The 15702-nt window shown below is 41.9% G+C and overlaps 1 protein-coding gene across 1 annotated transcript in view; it reads left to right on the top strand.

Moving 5' to 3' along the window:
* Positions 1-15702, top strand: part of HSD11B1 (hydroxysteroid 11-beta dehydrogenase 1) — a 50235-nt gene that overhangs the window by 21841 nt on the left and 12692 nt on the right. Inside the window, 5 exon segments of the mRNA XM_044267489.1 lie at positions 1176-1192; positions 1194-1290; positions 2036-2166; positions 2874-2985; positions 3116-3301. Of these exon segments, the coding sequence (XP_044123424.1) occupies positions 1176-1192; positions 1194-1290; positions 2036-2166; positions 2874-2985; positions 3116-3301 (543 nt within the window).

Below are 15702 nucleotides of genomic sequence, written 5' to 3'. Positions count from 1 at the left end.
CTTATCCTAACATTTCCATGGTTTTCTCAACTGTAATTAAAATTTGAAGAATTCTATATTTGCTCAGTGATGGGAGAATTGTTATGTTTGGTTAGTTGGTTTGAAGTTGAAAAGCTTAACAATAATATATCTTAAATTCTCTTTTTGAGGATAGTTGCTTACTGAATTCTTGCTACAAACATACCAAAGTGGTTATTTCTATATTTCTGTGGTTATTTCTATGATTCTAAATTAGTAGGGGTTTCCTCCTCTGGCCCTTTGATTGTTACTAGATCAGTCTTTAGCTGGATGTGGGCTTTGTGGGCTAATTCTGCTTCATCGGTGCCAGTTCTGTTTGCTCCTGGGCCAGATCCCCTCTTTCTTACATCTTCATGTATATTGTTCCTCTGTAGCATTTACAAGACCCAATTTAATAGCGTAGTGCCTTGTTGTTTTGTTTTGGTTTGGTTTTTGGCACTCGCTATTTCTTCTTTTATTTGCTGTTAAAGTAATAAGTGTACGTTCCGTTGCACTTGCCTGAGAGTCTTGAACCGGTCTTGGGTTTCCCGCCATCTGGGTTCTGGCTGGCTTGCATTCCCCTTTGATGTTGTAATACTTGTTCATTGAACTTGAGTGTAGGGCTATAGGAATTGTTTGCTTTCCCCCCCCCCAAGATGTGCACATTATTTTCTTAAGCTTATTTTTCTGTTTTGTGCTGTTATTTTTAATTGCTTCCGACTGGGAGGTGGGGACAAGAGTGAGATTTGGCTTGAATTTGGCTTGAATTTGCTATTACTCACATTTCCCCAGAAGCCCCGCACATACTTTCTCTCTGCCTTTGACATACCACTTTTGAAAAACCGTTGATTCTTGGCATAAATGGTGTTAAGAGGAATATGGGCCCTGGGTAGGGATGTTCAGGAATCCAGTTTTGTACAGTCATGAGCTTGGCCATCTGGAAGTCTCTTCTTGCTCAATGAAATGGAGTAAACATTGTCCATTATGAAATCCACCACACAGGCTGCCAGGGACGAATGGGATCCCACCCAAAGCCAATCGCTGCTCTGACAGGGAAATTGGCTAGCACTGCCTGAGACTACTCCAGCCTCCCCCGTCCCTGATGTCACAATTCAGAGGCTGCTGCCTGCCTAGGAGGTTGTAGAAAGCTCTGTAGGTTCTCTCTGTGTGTCCTACAGGACTCCTCGGGCCAGGTTATCTGTCTGATGGCTTTTATGAAAAAATATCTCCCCCCCATTCTGGGGTTCTTCTTGGCCTACTACTACTATTCCGCAAATGAGGAATTCAGACCAGGTAAGTACCAATGGATCTAATTTGGGAGGAATAGATAAAAAAACACAGGGGTGGCTGGAGGGTTTCTGAGGATCAGGATGAGTTCCTGAACCCCAGAGTTGCTGAACAAGAGGAACCCTGAGATGGGACTGGATTTCTGTGTCTTCCAGACATGGAAGGATATGGATAATAGCAGTGTGGGGAGGGGTAAGCATGTCACCAACAGACTGCCAAATAGTCCATGCTTTATGTGGCACCCTTAATGGAAAGCAATTTCAGATTCCCTACAAAAAATGAGGGTAATTCCAAAATTTACAGCACAGGCAGATAATCGGGCTCTAAGGAGGGACTGATAAGTGGGAGACCAGAAAGGAGTCTGGAGCTGATGACTAAATAGTAGTGAGGGAAAATCCCTGGAATTTCTATGAGCACATGTGTTTTGATGACTTTTTGAGTCTTATTTCAATTGAGTAAAATTGGATAGTCCAGAAATGTCTGGCACTCCAGTGTCTGAGCTGAAGCCTCCGTCTATGGACATTTGTAAGAAGGAGAGCAAGAAGGCTTGTTTTGAGCAATCAAGCTAAGCCTCCGTTTTAGAGCATGTTTATGAAAGAGTTGAACTGTTCCTTCATTGATTTTGCAGTTTGAGAAAAGTTGGTCTGGGCTCATAATCTTTAGACATTGAGGTAAGGTTGTCCACATCCAGAGTGGAAGGAAGACTGCTGCCGGCTTGGGTATGGCCCTCACTTCCTTTTGGGTTTCACAGAGATGCTCCAAGGAAAGAGAGTGATTGTCACAGGGGCCAGCAAGGGGATTGGAGAACAGATGGCCTATCATCTGGCAAAGATGGGCGCCCATGTGGTGGTGACAGCGAGGTCTAAAGAAACGCTAAAGAAGGTGAGGGTTCTGCACCCACGGACACATGTCACATACACCTGCCAACACACAGAAACTGGCACACCCATACACAGGTACAAACACACACACATACACACACACAGGTTCAAACACCCACAGGAATATAAAGAGAATGCATTTAAGCTTTGATTAAAGCTTACACACACACACACACACACACACACATCTCTCTCTCTCTTTCTATCTACATAGCTATCTATGTATCTATTCTCATAGACATGCCTATGGACACACATTTACATCTGGGATCATGGATATATAGATATGTGCTCAGAGACCAAAATTCCAGTATCTACTCGTGAATTCATATTCTCGTCCCCATTTCAACTCTCAGACACATGCTTTCTCATATGCTCAGACTTACAAACCCAAGGATATAAACATTCACAAACTTAGGGCTACTCACACAGAGACTAGCATCCACACCAAGAATGGATTCACATACCTCTATTCTCAGAAACTCATAAGCACAAGCCATGAACTTAAACCCCAGCACAGTGATGACTTCTTTACTTACACCGTCGCTGAAATACTTCCAACAGAGGGCCAAGATTGTGTCGGGTGGCACCTTCCATTCTTACCAAAACAGGGTTCTAAGCAACTTCCCATTTAAACCCCCATTACTTCAGAGATTGCCCCCGAAGTCCGCAGCCAAGACTGACACCATTGCTGCTATGTCCCTGCAGGTGGTATCCCACTGTCTGGAGCTTGGAGCAGCCTCAGCACACTACATTGCTGGCTCCATGGAGAACATGACCTTTGCAGAGCAATTTGTTGCCCAAGCTGGAAAGCTCATGGGTGAGGCCGCTTCTCCTCCCTCCTCTACTGGACTCTGTTCTCAGGGTCACCAGGGAGCTTTGGGGAGGGGGAGAATGGGAGGAAAGGTATCCCCCCAGATGGTTTCTCTCAACACAGCCATCTCTTGCAGGGGGACTAGACATGCTTATTCTCAACCACATCACCAACACTTCTATGAATCTATTTAGTGGTGATATCCACCTCGTGCGCAGAAGCATGGAAGTCAACTTCCTCAGTTACGTGGTCCTGAGTGTTGCTGCTTTGCCCATGCTGAAGCAGAGCAATGGAAGCATTGTGGTCGTCTCCTCGAAGGCTGGTGAGTGGGGCTGAGACCCGTATGGAAGGCAGGAGTGGGAGACGTGCCAGTGGTGGTGTTGGGGGCTCTGCAGTGAATGTGAAGTTTTATCCATTTCCATGCAGAGGAGTAATACTCTATAAAATAGAATTTTAAATGTTCACCGTGCAAAATCAATCAATAAACCAGTCGATCAGTCAATCTTCCCAGTGATAGTAAGCAAAAGCTGATTCACGGCTTGCTACTGGGCATGAGGAAGTAGGCATTTGAGTGTGAGGCTTGAGTGTGTCAATACAGTGAGAAGCTTGTGTGCTGAGTGAGAGAAACATTGTGAAGAACAAGTGAGACCATAAGAAATAAGGGGCTCTTCGAGGCAGATGGGCTGCAAGGTCCCTGGAAAGAACAGAGAAAGAGCAGTAATTCAAACAATCTTGGTGGCTTGTGATCTACAAACAGAAGTCTAAAGGGACATAGAGAGATTGGGGGAGATACAGCTCACCTTGATCCTAAGGGAGAGAGACCTGGTCACGATGGATAGGATTTTGCTTTCACTAACTGGTGAAGTTAGTTGATACAAAGGTAGAACTGAGAAGTGGAATATTTTAACATACATGTGTTTGGTACGCGGGTCAGGCTAAGGCAAAATGAAATGAAGAACAGAAACAAATACACTGTTAGCAGATCTGCCTAAATTGGGAGTGTTCTTCAGAATCTGAACTTACTACCTTAAGAGTGCTGTTGAAATACCAGGAGGGTAGGGAGAGAGTGTGTACAGAGATATATTCATGAAGAGAACACTGTATGATCAAGAAAGGTCACTGACTCTTTGGGTGGTGGTAGTAACAGACGTTATCCCCAGAAAAGAGCTAGAGATTTTCCAGCTTCGGGAGTTTGTTCTGTCACGAGTGCAGGAGAGAAGTCCCACACCTACTTGTTGATTAGTCAGAAGGATGTGGCAAACACCAGGATTAAAATCTGCACTCTAAATGTGGTTCCTGGCAATGTAAAAACAAATAACCTGCAGACTTTGTAATTCTTAAGTATTTCACAAACTACTATGAGCTGTTACTGTAACTAAGAACACCATCGATGTTGTAAAGAATTTTATTTCCTGGACAGGAAAGGCCCGCATAGTGACGGGATAAAAGGGCAGTGTGTCTGTGCTACCCGCCAAACGGAGGGATTGATATGCATCCCTGTGCTTCCCAGACAACACAGACTCCGCACCCCTCCCCAGACACAGCCTCTCTCCAGGCTGAAAGGAAGGAGAGCTTCCGGATGCATACTGAGTGGGAGGGTGCTGGGCACATCCCCAATCCATCCGAGGGCATTGGCCAAAACCCTCACATCAGTCATGGTTTAGGTGGCTTTAATGATTTAAGTTGATTAAATAATATACCCATTCTAGGCAAAGAGTGTGCTTCATCTTTGCCTAGAGAAATTGAACTTTCTATAACGCAGACAATGTCTTAGTGTTCTCAGAAGGAACAAAAATTCCTGTAGAAGTCCAAAGGCATGAAAGTCTGATAACCTCTGCTTCCACACATCTTCTACGCCTACCAAAAGTCGCTTCATAAAGTGTGTGGACTCAGAGATGGAAATCTAGTTGAATTACTACCCTTCACATCTGCTGTTTGTATAGCTCAAAGAGTTCAGTCTGTTTGCTTTGAAACACGTCTGTGAACTTGCAAAGTACAGACACTGCTTTCTCTTCCTAACTGAAGAATTTTTCTGCTCTATGCTATATTTTTTTAAATATTCAGAAAACACATTTCACTAATCCTTCCTCCTTAAAATCTGAATTCCACAAATGTGGGATGCTAATCCTCAAATTGATCCTAAGGTCAGCCAAAGAGTATTGGGATGGATTTTTAATCACTCCTTCCAGGGAATGCATTCAGTCATTTATTGAATTATGGCGATAAGTGGTTGTCTTTTATCCCCAGTGCATTTCCAGGTGTTGCATTACCTAGAAATCCTGCACTTTTAATACATTCTTTAAAGCCTCAGCTTTAGATATGCTTTAGCATCGAGACACAATTGCTGCCTCTGGGAATTTCCTTACAGTCTGCATCTACCCATGTTTGGGGTACCTACTCTTCAAGTTTTTACATATATATAATACCCAGTTACATTGATTCATCTCCCCTCTTTCCACCACGTGCCAGTTTGGCCATGAGTTGAGCTACTATAACAAACACTCACATTTATACTGGCTTACACAAATAAAAATCTATCCTTCCTCTCATAAAACAGCCTGGAGTAAGCAGTCTAAGACTGATACAGTTGTTCTGTCTCACAAAGTTGTCCAGGAACCTCTCTGTCTCAGAGCTGCCATCCCTAGGGCGTTATCCTCACCTGTATGTCCAGGTCTGATATTAGCATATCAGAATTTTAGCTACAGAAAATGGAGAGAGAAGGACACAACCTGAAAGTCTGTAAAGTCTTCTACCACAGCTGGCAGCCATTGTGGTCTTTATTCAAAGTGGATTTGTGTCCAACTGAAAACCAGGGATTCTAATTCTACAAAACACACCGATGTTGACAAGTAACTAGGGGTATCTCTCTCCTTCATCACCCATGCCAAGGTAAGGCATATCTATATCTGATACAAGATCAGAAGGCGGGAGTGCCTCCAGGCCACCCCATGGACCTACTGCACGCCATACACTCACACTCCAGACTTGATCTCTCCAGATTTGAGGTCTGCCATGAAAACAAAACCCCTTCCATCCAGCAGCAGTGTGGGACACTGTGGGGCAAGGGAAAGCACAGAAGGAGAATGCCTAGATGGTATTTGTGAAGCAAACGGAGACGGAGATACTACTACTCCAATGTGACTGGAAAAGAAATCACTGAATTGGGCAAAGAGCAGTTGAAAACATCTGGAAAAAGTTTATCGGCCATTAATCAAAATTGGTCTTCTTGACTTAGGTTCAATTTTCAAAAAGTAAAGGTCACTGCCTTTTCATATCCCTTGGCCCTGTGAACCCTGTTAACGATGGCCCATCACATCAGTCACACGCATGACAGCCAGAATCCAGCATCTAAGGCTGCTGCTCTGCCCCTCCTTTATGGCCCCTCGGGACTCACAGACAAATCCTGCAGTCCTCCTGCCCCCTTCTCCTCCTAGGGACCTCACTTCCCATGAAATCCTTGTCAGTTCTTGCCAGACCCTTTCCTCTTACTCTTATCCAATACATTTTGGAAAATCAGCTTTAAAATTCTACCAAGGCTAACCACACCAGGCCCGCATTAAGTGTAGGGATATTGATGCTTCTGCATCAAGAAAAATGTAAGACATATTTTGAAGTGCAATTGCACATAATATAATTCTGGGTTTCTTTAAATATTCAAAATGGAAAACTAAAGGAATAAGAGGACCTTGCCAATGGCCCCTGAATGCTCAGACCTCTCTTTGCCAGCTCTGTTAAGTGTCTCTGGTTACCTATTCATTATTTTCCAAGTAAATCCTCTTTTGAAAAGATTAACTTTCTGTATTTACTTTTTAAAGTCTTATTCAAATGTATTCCTTTTCTGGTTTACTCATTTCCAGCATTGCTTCATATAGTTTTTTTTTTACATAGATGTATAGTATTTCAGGCGTATTATGAGATGACTAGGCAGGGGCAAATACCTTATAAGACAAGGCTTTTGTGGGAAAAGTCAAACCAATGTATGAAGTCACTTGTTGGACCTTAACCTGTTTGAGGGTTAAGGGCTGCCTGTGTGGTCTAAAACTACTTCAAGAATTCAACATTACAAAGAGGGAGGAAAAAAATAAAACGGGTTTCTCAACTACATGTATCAACTAACAGGATTTGGAATACCCATAATGGTGTTTTGCATCAAGACAAGAATATACAGACGTTAATCTCATCCCTGCCTTCAGCTCGGCATACCCACTTTTTCCTGAAAGGCAGGTGATGCCTCAAAATAGTATGGATATGCCTTGGAGTGTGGTGGGGAGAGGAAGGCCAAGGTCAAGGTTTTGGATGCAAAGGGGGTCTAGGAACTAGAGTAGTAAGGGGTGATTTATTCCTCACCCAATTATTTTATTTTTTTCTAAGGTGAATCTTTACCCTTAAATACAATTACCTCAGAAATAATTTTCAGGGGCACCTGGGTGGCTCAGTGGGTTAAGCCTCTGCCTTCGGCTCAGGTCATGATCTCAGGGTTCTGGGATTGAGCCCCACATTGGGCTCTCTGCTCGGCGGGAACCTGCTTCGCCCTCTCTCTGCCTACTTGTGATCTCTGTCTGTCAAATAAATAAATAAAAATCTTTAAAAAAAAAAAAAAAAGAAAGAAAGAATTTTCAGGAACCACACTTTCCAAGGTGAGTGGAAGTGTTTATACATGCAAATAGAGGTATTAAAGTGGGCAGGAGGGAGGTGGTGCTGCAGACTTGGACTATTTTGAGGAGATTGGGGGGAGACAGGGGGGAGTGAGATACCTACATTTACAGATATGTCATCTATAGTATCTGGAGGAAGGCCAAAAAGATTCAAGGAAGAATCAACAGCCTGGACATAAAAATTTCTGGAGCCATGCTAGCCTAAAGTCAAGAGGTGGTGTTTAGGCAAACCTGAAGGACTGAGACAGAACCTGTTGGACTCGTCCTCAGGTTCATTGTTGTACCAGCCCTGCAAAAGGGGCAAGTGGAGATCTGCAAGGGGGAAAGATGATTTCTTGCTGAAGACATGAACAATTTAGTACAGGTTGTGAACAAGATAATGCCACTCGTGACAACCATTGGTCCACCTTTCCCCCTTGAAAGGCTGGGTAGAGCTTAAGTCATCGTGTCTACTTAAGCCTGCTCGACTACTGATTTTTGTTCCAGTGCATTTCTTGGTGAAAAGAGGAGAGTTCTACCATCATGTCTTTACATTTACTTGTGAGGAGTTTGAGAAGGCTTAGAACAAATACACTCTACTTGAAAATATACATACAGAAAACTAGATCTTAAGAAAAGAATATAATGCCAAAATCAGACTCTACGCAGATGCAGTCCTTAAGTTTCAAATTTGCCTCTTGAAATTTTTTTAAAAGATTTTATTTATTTATGTGAGAAAGAGAAAGAGAGTACAAGTTAGGAAGGGGGTAGAGGATAGGGAGAAGCAAAGCAGACTTCCCGCTGAGCAGGAAGCCCAATGCAGGGAGGACTCCAACCCAGGACCCTGGGATCATGACCTGAGCTAAAAGGCAGCCGCTTAACCAACTAACCACTCAGATGCACCGCCTCTGGAATTTTCTTAACAAAAAGAAGAGGGTCAGTATATAGATAAGATTATATTCAAAAGAAGGAGGTACTATAGGAAGCAAATAATATCTGAAATAAATTTCTCATGAAAGACATAAAGTACATGCAAAAAGTAATGAAAAGAGCAACGCCCCTAACAACTTTCTTAAATGTTTCCATAATTTTAAAAATCAACACACACACAGACACACACACGCACACACATGCACACACATAAACACACTCTATGAATATCTGGAAAAAGAAGAAAAGTGTAAAACTCAAAGTAAAAGTCATCCATAATCATCCCAATATTTTGGAGAATTTCTTTCCAAATAAAGGTAGAGATATAAAACAATTGTGTTTCTATTGCCAAACATTTAGGTTCCTTCCAATGTTTTGCTATTTTAAAAATCCTGTAATAAATGTCTTCTATTTAAACGTGTGGCTGAGCTGATGATTATTTCCTTAATAAATTCTTAGTACTAGATTTACTGGATGAAATGATAGAAACGTTTTGAAGGCTTTTGGTACATCTTTCCAAACTGCTTTAGATGAAAGGAAAAATAAAAGAGTTGACTTTTAAAATATACAAAAATAAAAACGAATTTAGATGAATATGAGCATCATGGCCCGTTCCCACCCCGAGTATAGACACAAGTATTCTTCTCACAACTACTTTGCAGAGTTCACAAAATTTTTGGCAATTGACAGGTTTGTAGGTAAAAGAAAAAGGTGTTTAGTAGTGATAAGTTTCATTTGACATGAAACACGAGGTCCCTGTCCCTTTGAGAGCAGTGGTGTTCATTTTTTATTACATTATATCTTATTTCCTACAGCAGCACATGGCACGTAGTGGATATTTAATAAAGGTCCAGCCAATAGTGAATTAATTACATTTTCATGTGTTTACAGGATATTTATATTTTCTATTCTGTGAATTGTTTTGCCATGCCTCTGGCCATCTAGATATTAGCAAAACTTTTCTAATAATAAATAACCTAATTGATTTCATATGCAGCTTCTTGTTGCTCATGTTGACAAAGGCATATCTTTGAAACTCAGTTAAGTATAAAATTAATAGAGTGAAAAGTGAAGTTGACATGGTGTGAATATAGACCTTTAGACAGTTGGGTTTGAGCCAAGGAGAATTCGTGCTGAAATAAGTATTGATTTCAGTAAGTAGAAGTCCACTTAAGATACTTCAGGATGAGACAGGTCTGGGGAGAGAGAGCACAACTTTACATCTGAGAAATTTATTCTACACACATTTGCAAAAGTGTTCACAAAATACTTTCACTCATTTATTCAAAAGATATGAATTGCAGCTCCACTCTGAGCCACACACAGTGCCAAATGCCAGGGCTCTGGCAGGGAGCAAGGAAAGCAAGGCTAGGGACATCACTGCAGAGCCCCCGCTTCAGTGTAAATGATTGTTACATTGTTTATTGTTATTTGAAAACTGAAAGCAATCTGAATATTCACCACTAGTGACAGGTTTCTAAATTGCAGTGAAATACTATGTAAATTTTTATACATACTGACTATAAAAATAGTGTTTGAAGGAAAAGTAATTTAGAGAACACTACATATAGTATGAGCCCAACTGTGTTTAAAGGGGTTTTTTGAGTGCATGGTGGTTTCCCATCAATGAAGGATCTGCCTTTGGCTCAGGTCATGATCCTAGGGTCCTGAGATAGAGCCCCACATCAGGCTCCCTGCTCAGTGGAGAGCCTGCTTCATCCCCTTCCTCTTCCTCTGTCTCGACTCATGCTCTGTCTCTCTGTCAAATTAAAAAAAAAAAAACTTTAAAGAAAAAAAAAGATAGGGCTTTCATCTTTCATTTTACAGACTTCAGAACTGTTTCTTGCACAATGAGCTTTAGGATAATTAGAAAAATCAGAATAATTTTTTTTTTAAACAAAAAGTAAGGGATTGGGTTCCTATATAGTAACTGGAACCAAAATATTTCTCCTCCCATGATGGCTGATTTGGGGCGAGGGTAGAATAGAGATTGTGCTCCATTTCACAAGTAAATAATCAAATTCAAGTAACTTAAAACTACTGCATTATCAAATTCAAACCACTAAATACCATGGTAGGAGTGGAGGGTTGATTTTTGTTGTTTTGTTTGTTTGTTTGCCTACAAAATTGTCAATTGCCGAGAACTTTTTTCCCTCCACAGAGTAGCTGTGGAGCTACAGGACACTCTCATATACTCCTGATAGGGAAGAGAATGATTTTTTAAAAACTATTTTTAAGTGGTTTCCATCATTGATCTGTAAAAGTCTAGTCCCTCATTGTTCATTTTGTCTAAAGCAATTTGGCAAAATGTATCAGTAGCCTCAGAAGTTCTTCCGTCATTTCACTCAGCAGACATAATGTAGAGAATCTCTCAAGATAGAACCACCAATCCAGTCACAGATGTACATAGGAAAACATTTATTGGAGGATTTTTTTTTCAGCTTGTCTACCAATGTGCAAGCAAAGCTACCAACACTGAAAACAGCCCACTCACATGTGCCTCAAGTCAGCCATCACAGTCGACGGAAAGTTCAGGATCCAATTAATGCGTAGTCCATTTTATTATATGGGTTTTAAATTATTTGCTATTTTCCAACAAAATTGTCTGGTTCAGGAACTCCCATGTGATAAGTGCATATAATAAATCCTTTATTTCTAGCATTAAAAAAGTAAGTAACATTAAATGCTAACAATATTTAAAGAATATTATTTTGAAGGGGTGCCGGATCCCTGGCCCACGCTGGACATACACCTGTCTCAGCCCATCCCTGAGGAGACCACTGGCCTTATGGCAATTGTAGCAGACACGCTGCCTGGAAAGAAGGCCAGGCCAAGATCTCCCAGAGATAGCATGTCTCTACCATACCTGCTTTTCTCAGCACACCTGCTCCCCTTTCTCTTCTCTCCATTAGGCTCTGCTACATTTGCCAACTGCTTCAACCTGGCTGCCACGGCCCCTTTCTCAGCCTATCAGCTCTCAATATGCTTTGAACTTCCGCCCCATGGCCAAACTTCCTGGTCACTCAATCTCCAACTCCAATTCCCACCCCCCTCCCAAAAGAAGAGGCGTCTGATTGGCTCACCTGAATTTTGTAAGTTAATCCCAGAAGTTATTCATGACTTTACCAGCCTGGAGGCACAATCATTGACTCAAGTTTAATCAGTGAGGCCACGGGGAGGACAGAGTTAGGAAAGAAGCAGGGTGGAAGATGGTTGACCTGTCTGAGTCATTTGCATAGGCTTTGGGTAATCTTCCTTAAAGACTGCTTCTGCCAGCCCACGTTGTCCAACTTGGGCAGGATCAGACAGGTCTATGTCAGGGAGCGGCAGTGGCAGCCTGACTTGGGATAGCAACACTGAGATGAGATGAAGAAGGCGTCCATAAAAGAGACAGCAATGGTAGACTTGTGAGAACTTTCAGAGTTCTGGTGGGCCAAGAAGGGTGTCTGTGTGGCACCTGGCATGGAGCATTAGAACTAAGAGAGGCAATGGGGACATTTGCAATGGGTGCTGCTAAGGGCAGCCCAACATCGAGTATAGAGGTCACCCATGAGCCCTGGTAGGAAGTGCCAGAGTCCAGGTGGGATGAGGAGGGCATCCACACAGAGAGCTCAGAAATAACTACAGAATGATCACATACAAGGGGCATTCATCAAAGAGGTAATACATACTAAGGAAAATGGATCTTGCTGTCAGTGTAACAAATTCGAATGAACCCTATGATACTGGACTGGTCCTGGAGATGTCTATGAAACAATCGTTCTTAAAATCCATGAATAGATATGGAAATACAGATGTGTATATCTATACATGCATGCATATATTCCCTAGCTCTGCCTACTGAGAGGACCTGGGAGCACACTGAGTGTCTAGATCTTGGTTTCTAAATATCATTCTCCACTAAAAGAAGCCAAGTATTCTTGGAGAAATGGTTGATTCCAGGGCAGTGCCAGGAAAGGTTTAAGATGAACCTGAAATTCTTGTGCCAGCAATTAAAAAACTACCCAAAGAATATAGGGACATGTTACTAGGACACAGAAACTTTTAAAAGGCTCCCACTAGCCAAACCTGGAACCATTGGGATGTTCAAATAAATAATGACAATAACAGATTATAGCCCATAAGATGCACTAAATTCCATAATGAGATAAATAAATACACAAACAGGTGGGGAGTGGAGAAGGCATTTCCATATAGTGGAAAGCTAAATGGGAAATACAGGAGGAGTGATGAAATTAGAAATAAGTAGCAAAAATTCAAAAAAATTAGTAATAATTCAGCCAGAAAACATCAATGGATGCCAAAACTGGAGAGTAAAAGTTTAATAAGAAACACGGCATTTACATAGTCTTAAAGTGCCACCCTACTCAACAAGAGAAAAATAATATTCAAAAATGAAAAAAGGACCTGAATAAACAACTGTATATGAAAAGATGCTCAACATCACTAATTATCAGAGAAATGTAGATCCAACCACAATGAGATACCACTTAAAAACTGTTGGGGTGGTCATTATCAAAAATAAAAACAAAACAAAACAAAATAAAAACAAAAACAGGAAGCAACAAGATCTGGGGAGGATGTAGAGAAATTGGAACATTTGTACACTATTGGTGGGAATGTTGAATGGTGCAGCCACCATGGAAACTAGTATCGAGGATCCTCAAAAAATTAAAAATTAAAAATGAAATTACCATATGATCTAGAAATTATACTCCTTTGCATATATTCAAAAGAACTGAAAGCACACCCCAAAAGATACTTGTACACTTGTGTTTATAGAACATTATTCACAATAGCTAAATCATGGAAGCAACCCAAGGGTCCATCAACAGATGAGTAGATAAGCAAAATGTAGTACATACATACAGTTCAGGGGCAACTGGGTCACTCAGTCAGTTGGGCATCTGCCTTCAGCTTGGGTCCTGATCCCAGGGTCCTGGAATCAAGTCCCCTGTCAGGCTCCTTGCTGAGCAGACAGCCTGCTTCTCTCTCTCCCTCTGCCTGTTGCTCCGCCTGCTCGTACTCTTTCTCTCTGTGTCAAATACACAGAGAGAGACAGTGAGAGAGGGAACAAAAGCAGCGGGAGTGGGAGACAGAGAAGGACCCTGGGATCATGACCTGAGCCAAAGGCAGACGCTTAACAACAGAGTTTCCATGATAAATAAAATCTTTTAAAAAGGAAAGGAAAGGAAAGGGAAGGGAAGGGAAGAAAGAAAGAAAGAAAAAGAAAAAGAAAGAAAGAAAAAGAGAGAAAGGAAGACATTCAATTCATTCTTGAAAAGAAAGGAAATTCTGATATATGCTACAAAGTAGATGAACCTTGAGGACATTATGTTAAGTGAAATAAACTAGTCACAAAAAGGCAAATACTATATAATTACACTTAGATGCTTAGAACAGTCAAAATCATAAAGATAGAAAGTGGATAGTGGTTGCCAGGGGCTAGGAGGAGAGGGGTATGGGGAATTATTCTTAATGGATACACACAGTTTCAGTGTTGCAAGATGAAGAGAGCTCTGGAGATGGATGCTGGCAATGATTGGCACAACAATATGAATGTATTCAACACCACTGGACTGTACACTTAACACTGGTTAATGAGTTTTTTTAAATTTTAAGTACCACCCTACAAAATATTGTAGTAGGTTGAATGGTGACCCTCAAAAAGATACATCCATGTCCTAAGGCCCTGAACCTATATATGTGATGTTATTTGAAAAAAGGGTCATTGCAGTTGTAATTAAGTTAAGGATTTTGAGATAAGGTCATCCTGGATGACCTGGTTTGGGCTCTAAATCCAATGGCAAGTGTCCTTATAAGAGATAGGTGAGAAGACATGGCCGGAAGGAGAGAGCCGTGTGAAGAGAGAGGCAGAGTCTGGAGTGATAAGCCATGAGGAAGGCTGACAGACGCTAGAAGCTAGAAAAGTCAAGGGAGGATTCTCTCTCCCCTAGAACCTCTGAAGGGCATGCAGCCCTGCCAACACCTTGATTTCAGACTTCTGGTCTCCAGAACTGTGAAAGAATAAACCTCTGTTGTCTTAAGTCAGCCAGCTTGTAGTAATGTGTTGCAGCAGGTCTAGGAAACCAATAAATGACTTGCCACATTTTGATAGTTGCATTGTGGTTAAGTCCCAGAATGTCCCTCTGTGTAGGAAATGTACACTAACATATTCAGGGGCCGTGGGGCATTGGGTCAGCAGTTACCTCAATTACAGCAATTTACTCCCAAATGGCTCAGGAAGGGGAAGGGAGAGGTCCTCTGTACTCTTCTTGCAACTCTAAGTTTGACGTTATTAAAAAAAAAAAAAAAAAAAAATCTCCATCCTAGGGATCTAGTGACTTGGAAGAGGTATGACAGTGGATTTTTTGCGGCCTTTTGGTGGGTTCCTTGGAGCTTCCCTGCAGGAGTTGTGCTAATGTTTCCTGCAGTTCGCTCTTTTTGGCTTCTTTGTCAGCCCAAAGGCTTTGATCAGCCCATCCCTCTTGGCCCAGTCCACCCCACCATCCCTGAGCAGGTGGCCCCAGGCCAGCTCCCCTCCATGGGCTCCATATTTGGTTTTTGAGAAGCCTGATACTCATTGGTGCATTTGATCCCACAATGCACTCAACTAGTTCCCAAACTCTAGTGGACACTTGCAAAGCTCTCCAAGTAATCTTAAAGCCTCTCTTAATGATGGAAATGCAAATGCCTCCCTAATCTGCAGTGGAGGAACACATAGGACGATGATCACCCTCCTTTCTCCAAGCACAACTATTTTGGCCAGATATGGGTGATTAGGTAATGCGAGTGGAAATGGTCAGGCACAGCAACTGTGCGAGCTCTTGAAATCTACTCTGGAGATGAGCTCATGTGATCGGGACAATAGGAGGAGCCACGCTTCATGGCCCCGTACCTGCACAGAAAAGCTCTTGTCACAGTCATCTTGCAAAACCTCGGTAACAGGTTTTATCTTACTTATCTCTGGTACATTTTGCACTGTTTCAATAACGTTCTCTCCTCTTTTGTGTTCTGCCAAATCACACCACCTCCCAGGTGTCATGTCCCCTGGCCACCCAGGATGCCTTGCCTAGTTCTCTTTATCCCGAAGTCGTACTGTTGGTTTCCTTAAGATTCTTTCCACCCTGAGCCCTCTTCTCTTCTCACTCAACATACC

This window comes from Neovison vison, chromosome 10 (genome assembly GCF_020171115.1).
Source record: "Neovison vison isolate M4711 chromosome 10, ASM_NN_V1, whole genome shotgun sequence".
In the NCBI taxonomy this organism is placed as follows: domain Eukaryota; kingdom Metazoa; phylum Chordata; class Mammalia; order Carnivora; family Mustelidae; genus Neogale; species Neogale vison.
This window is presented reverse-complemented; position numbering and strand designations above follow the sequence as displayed.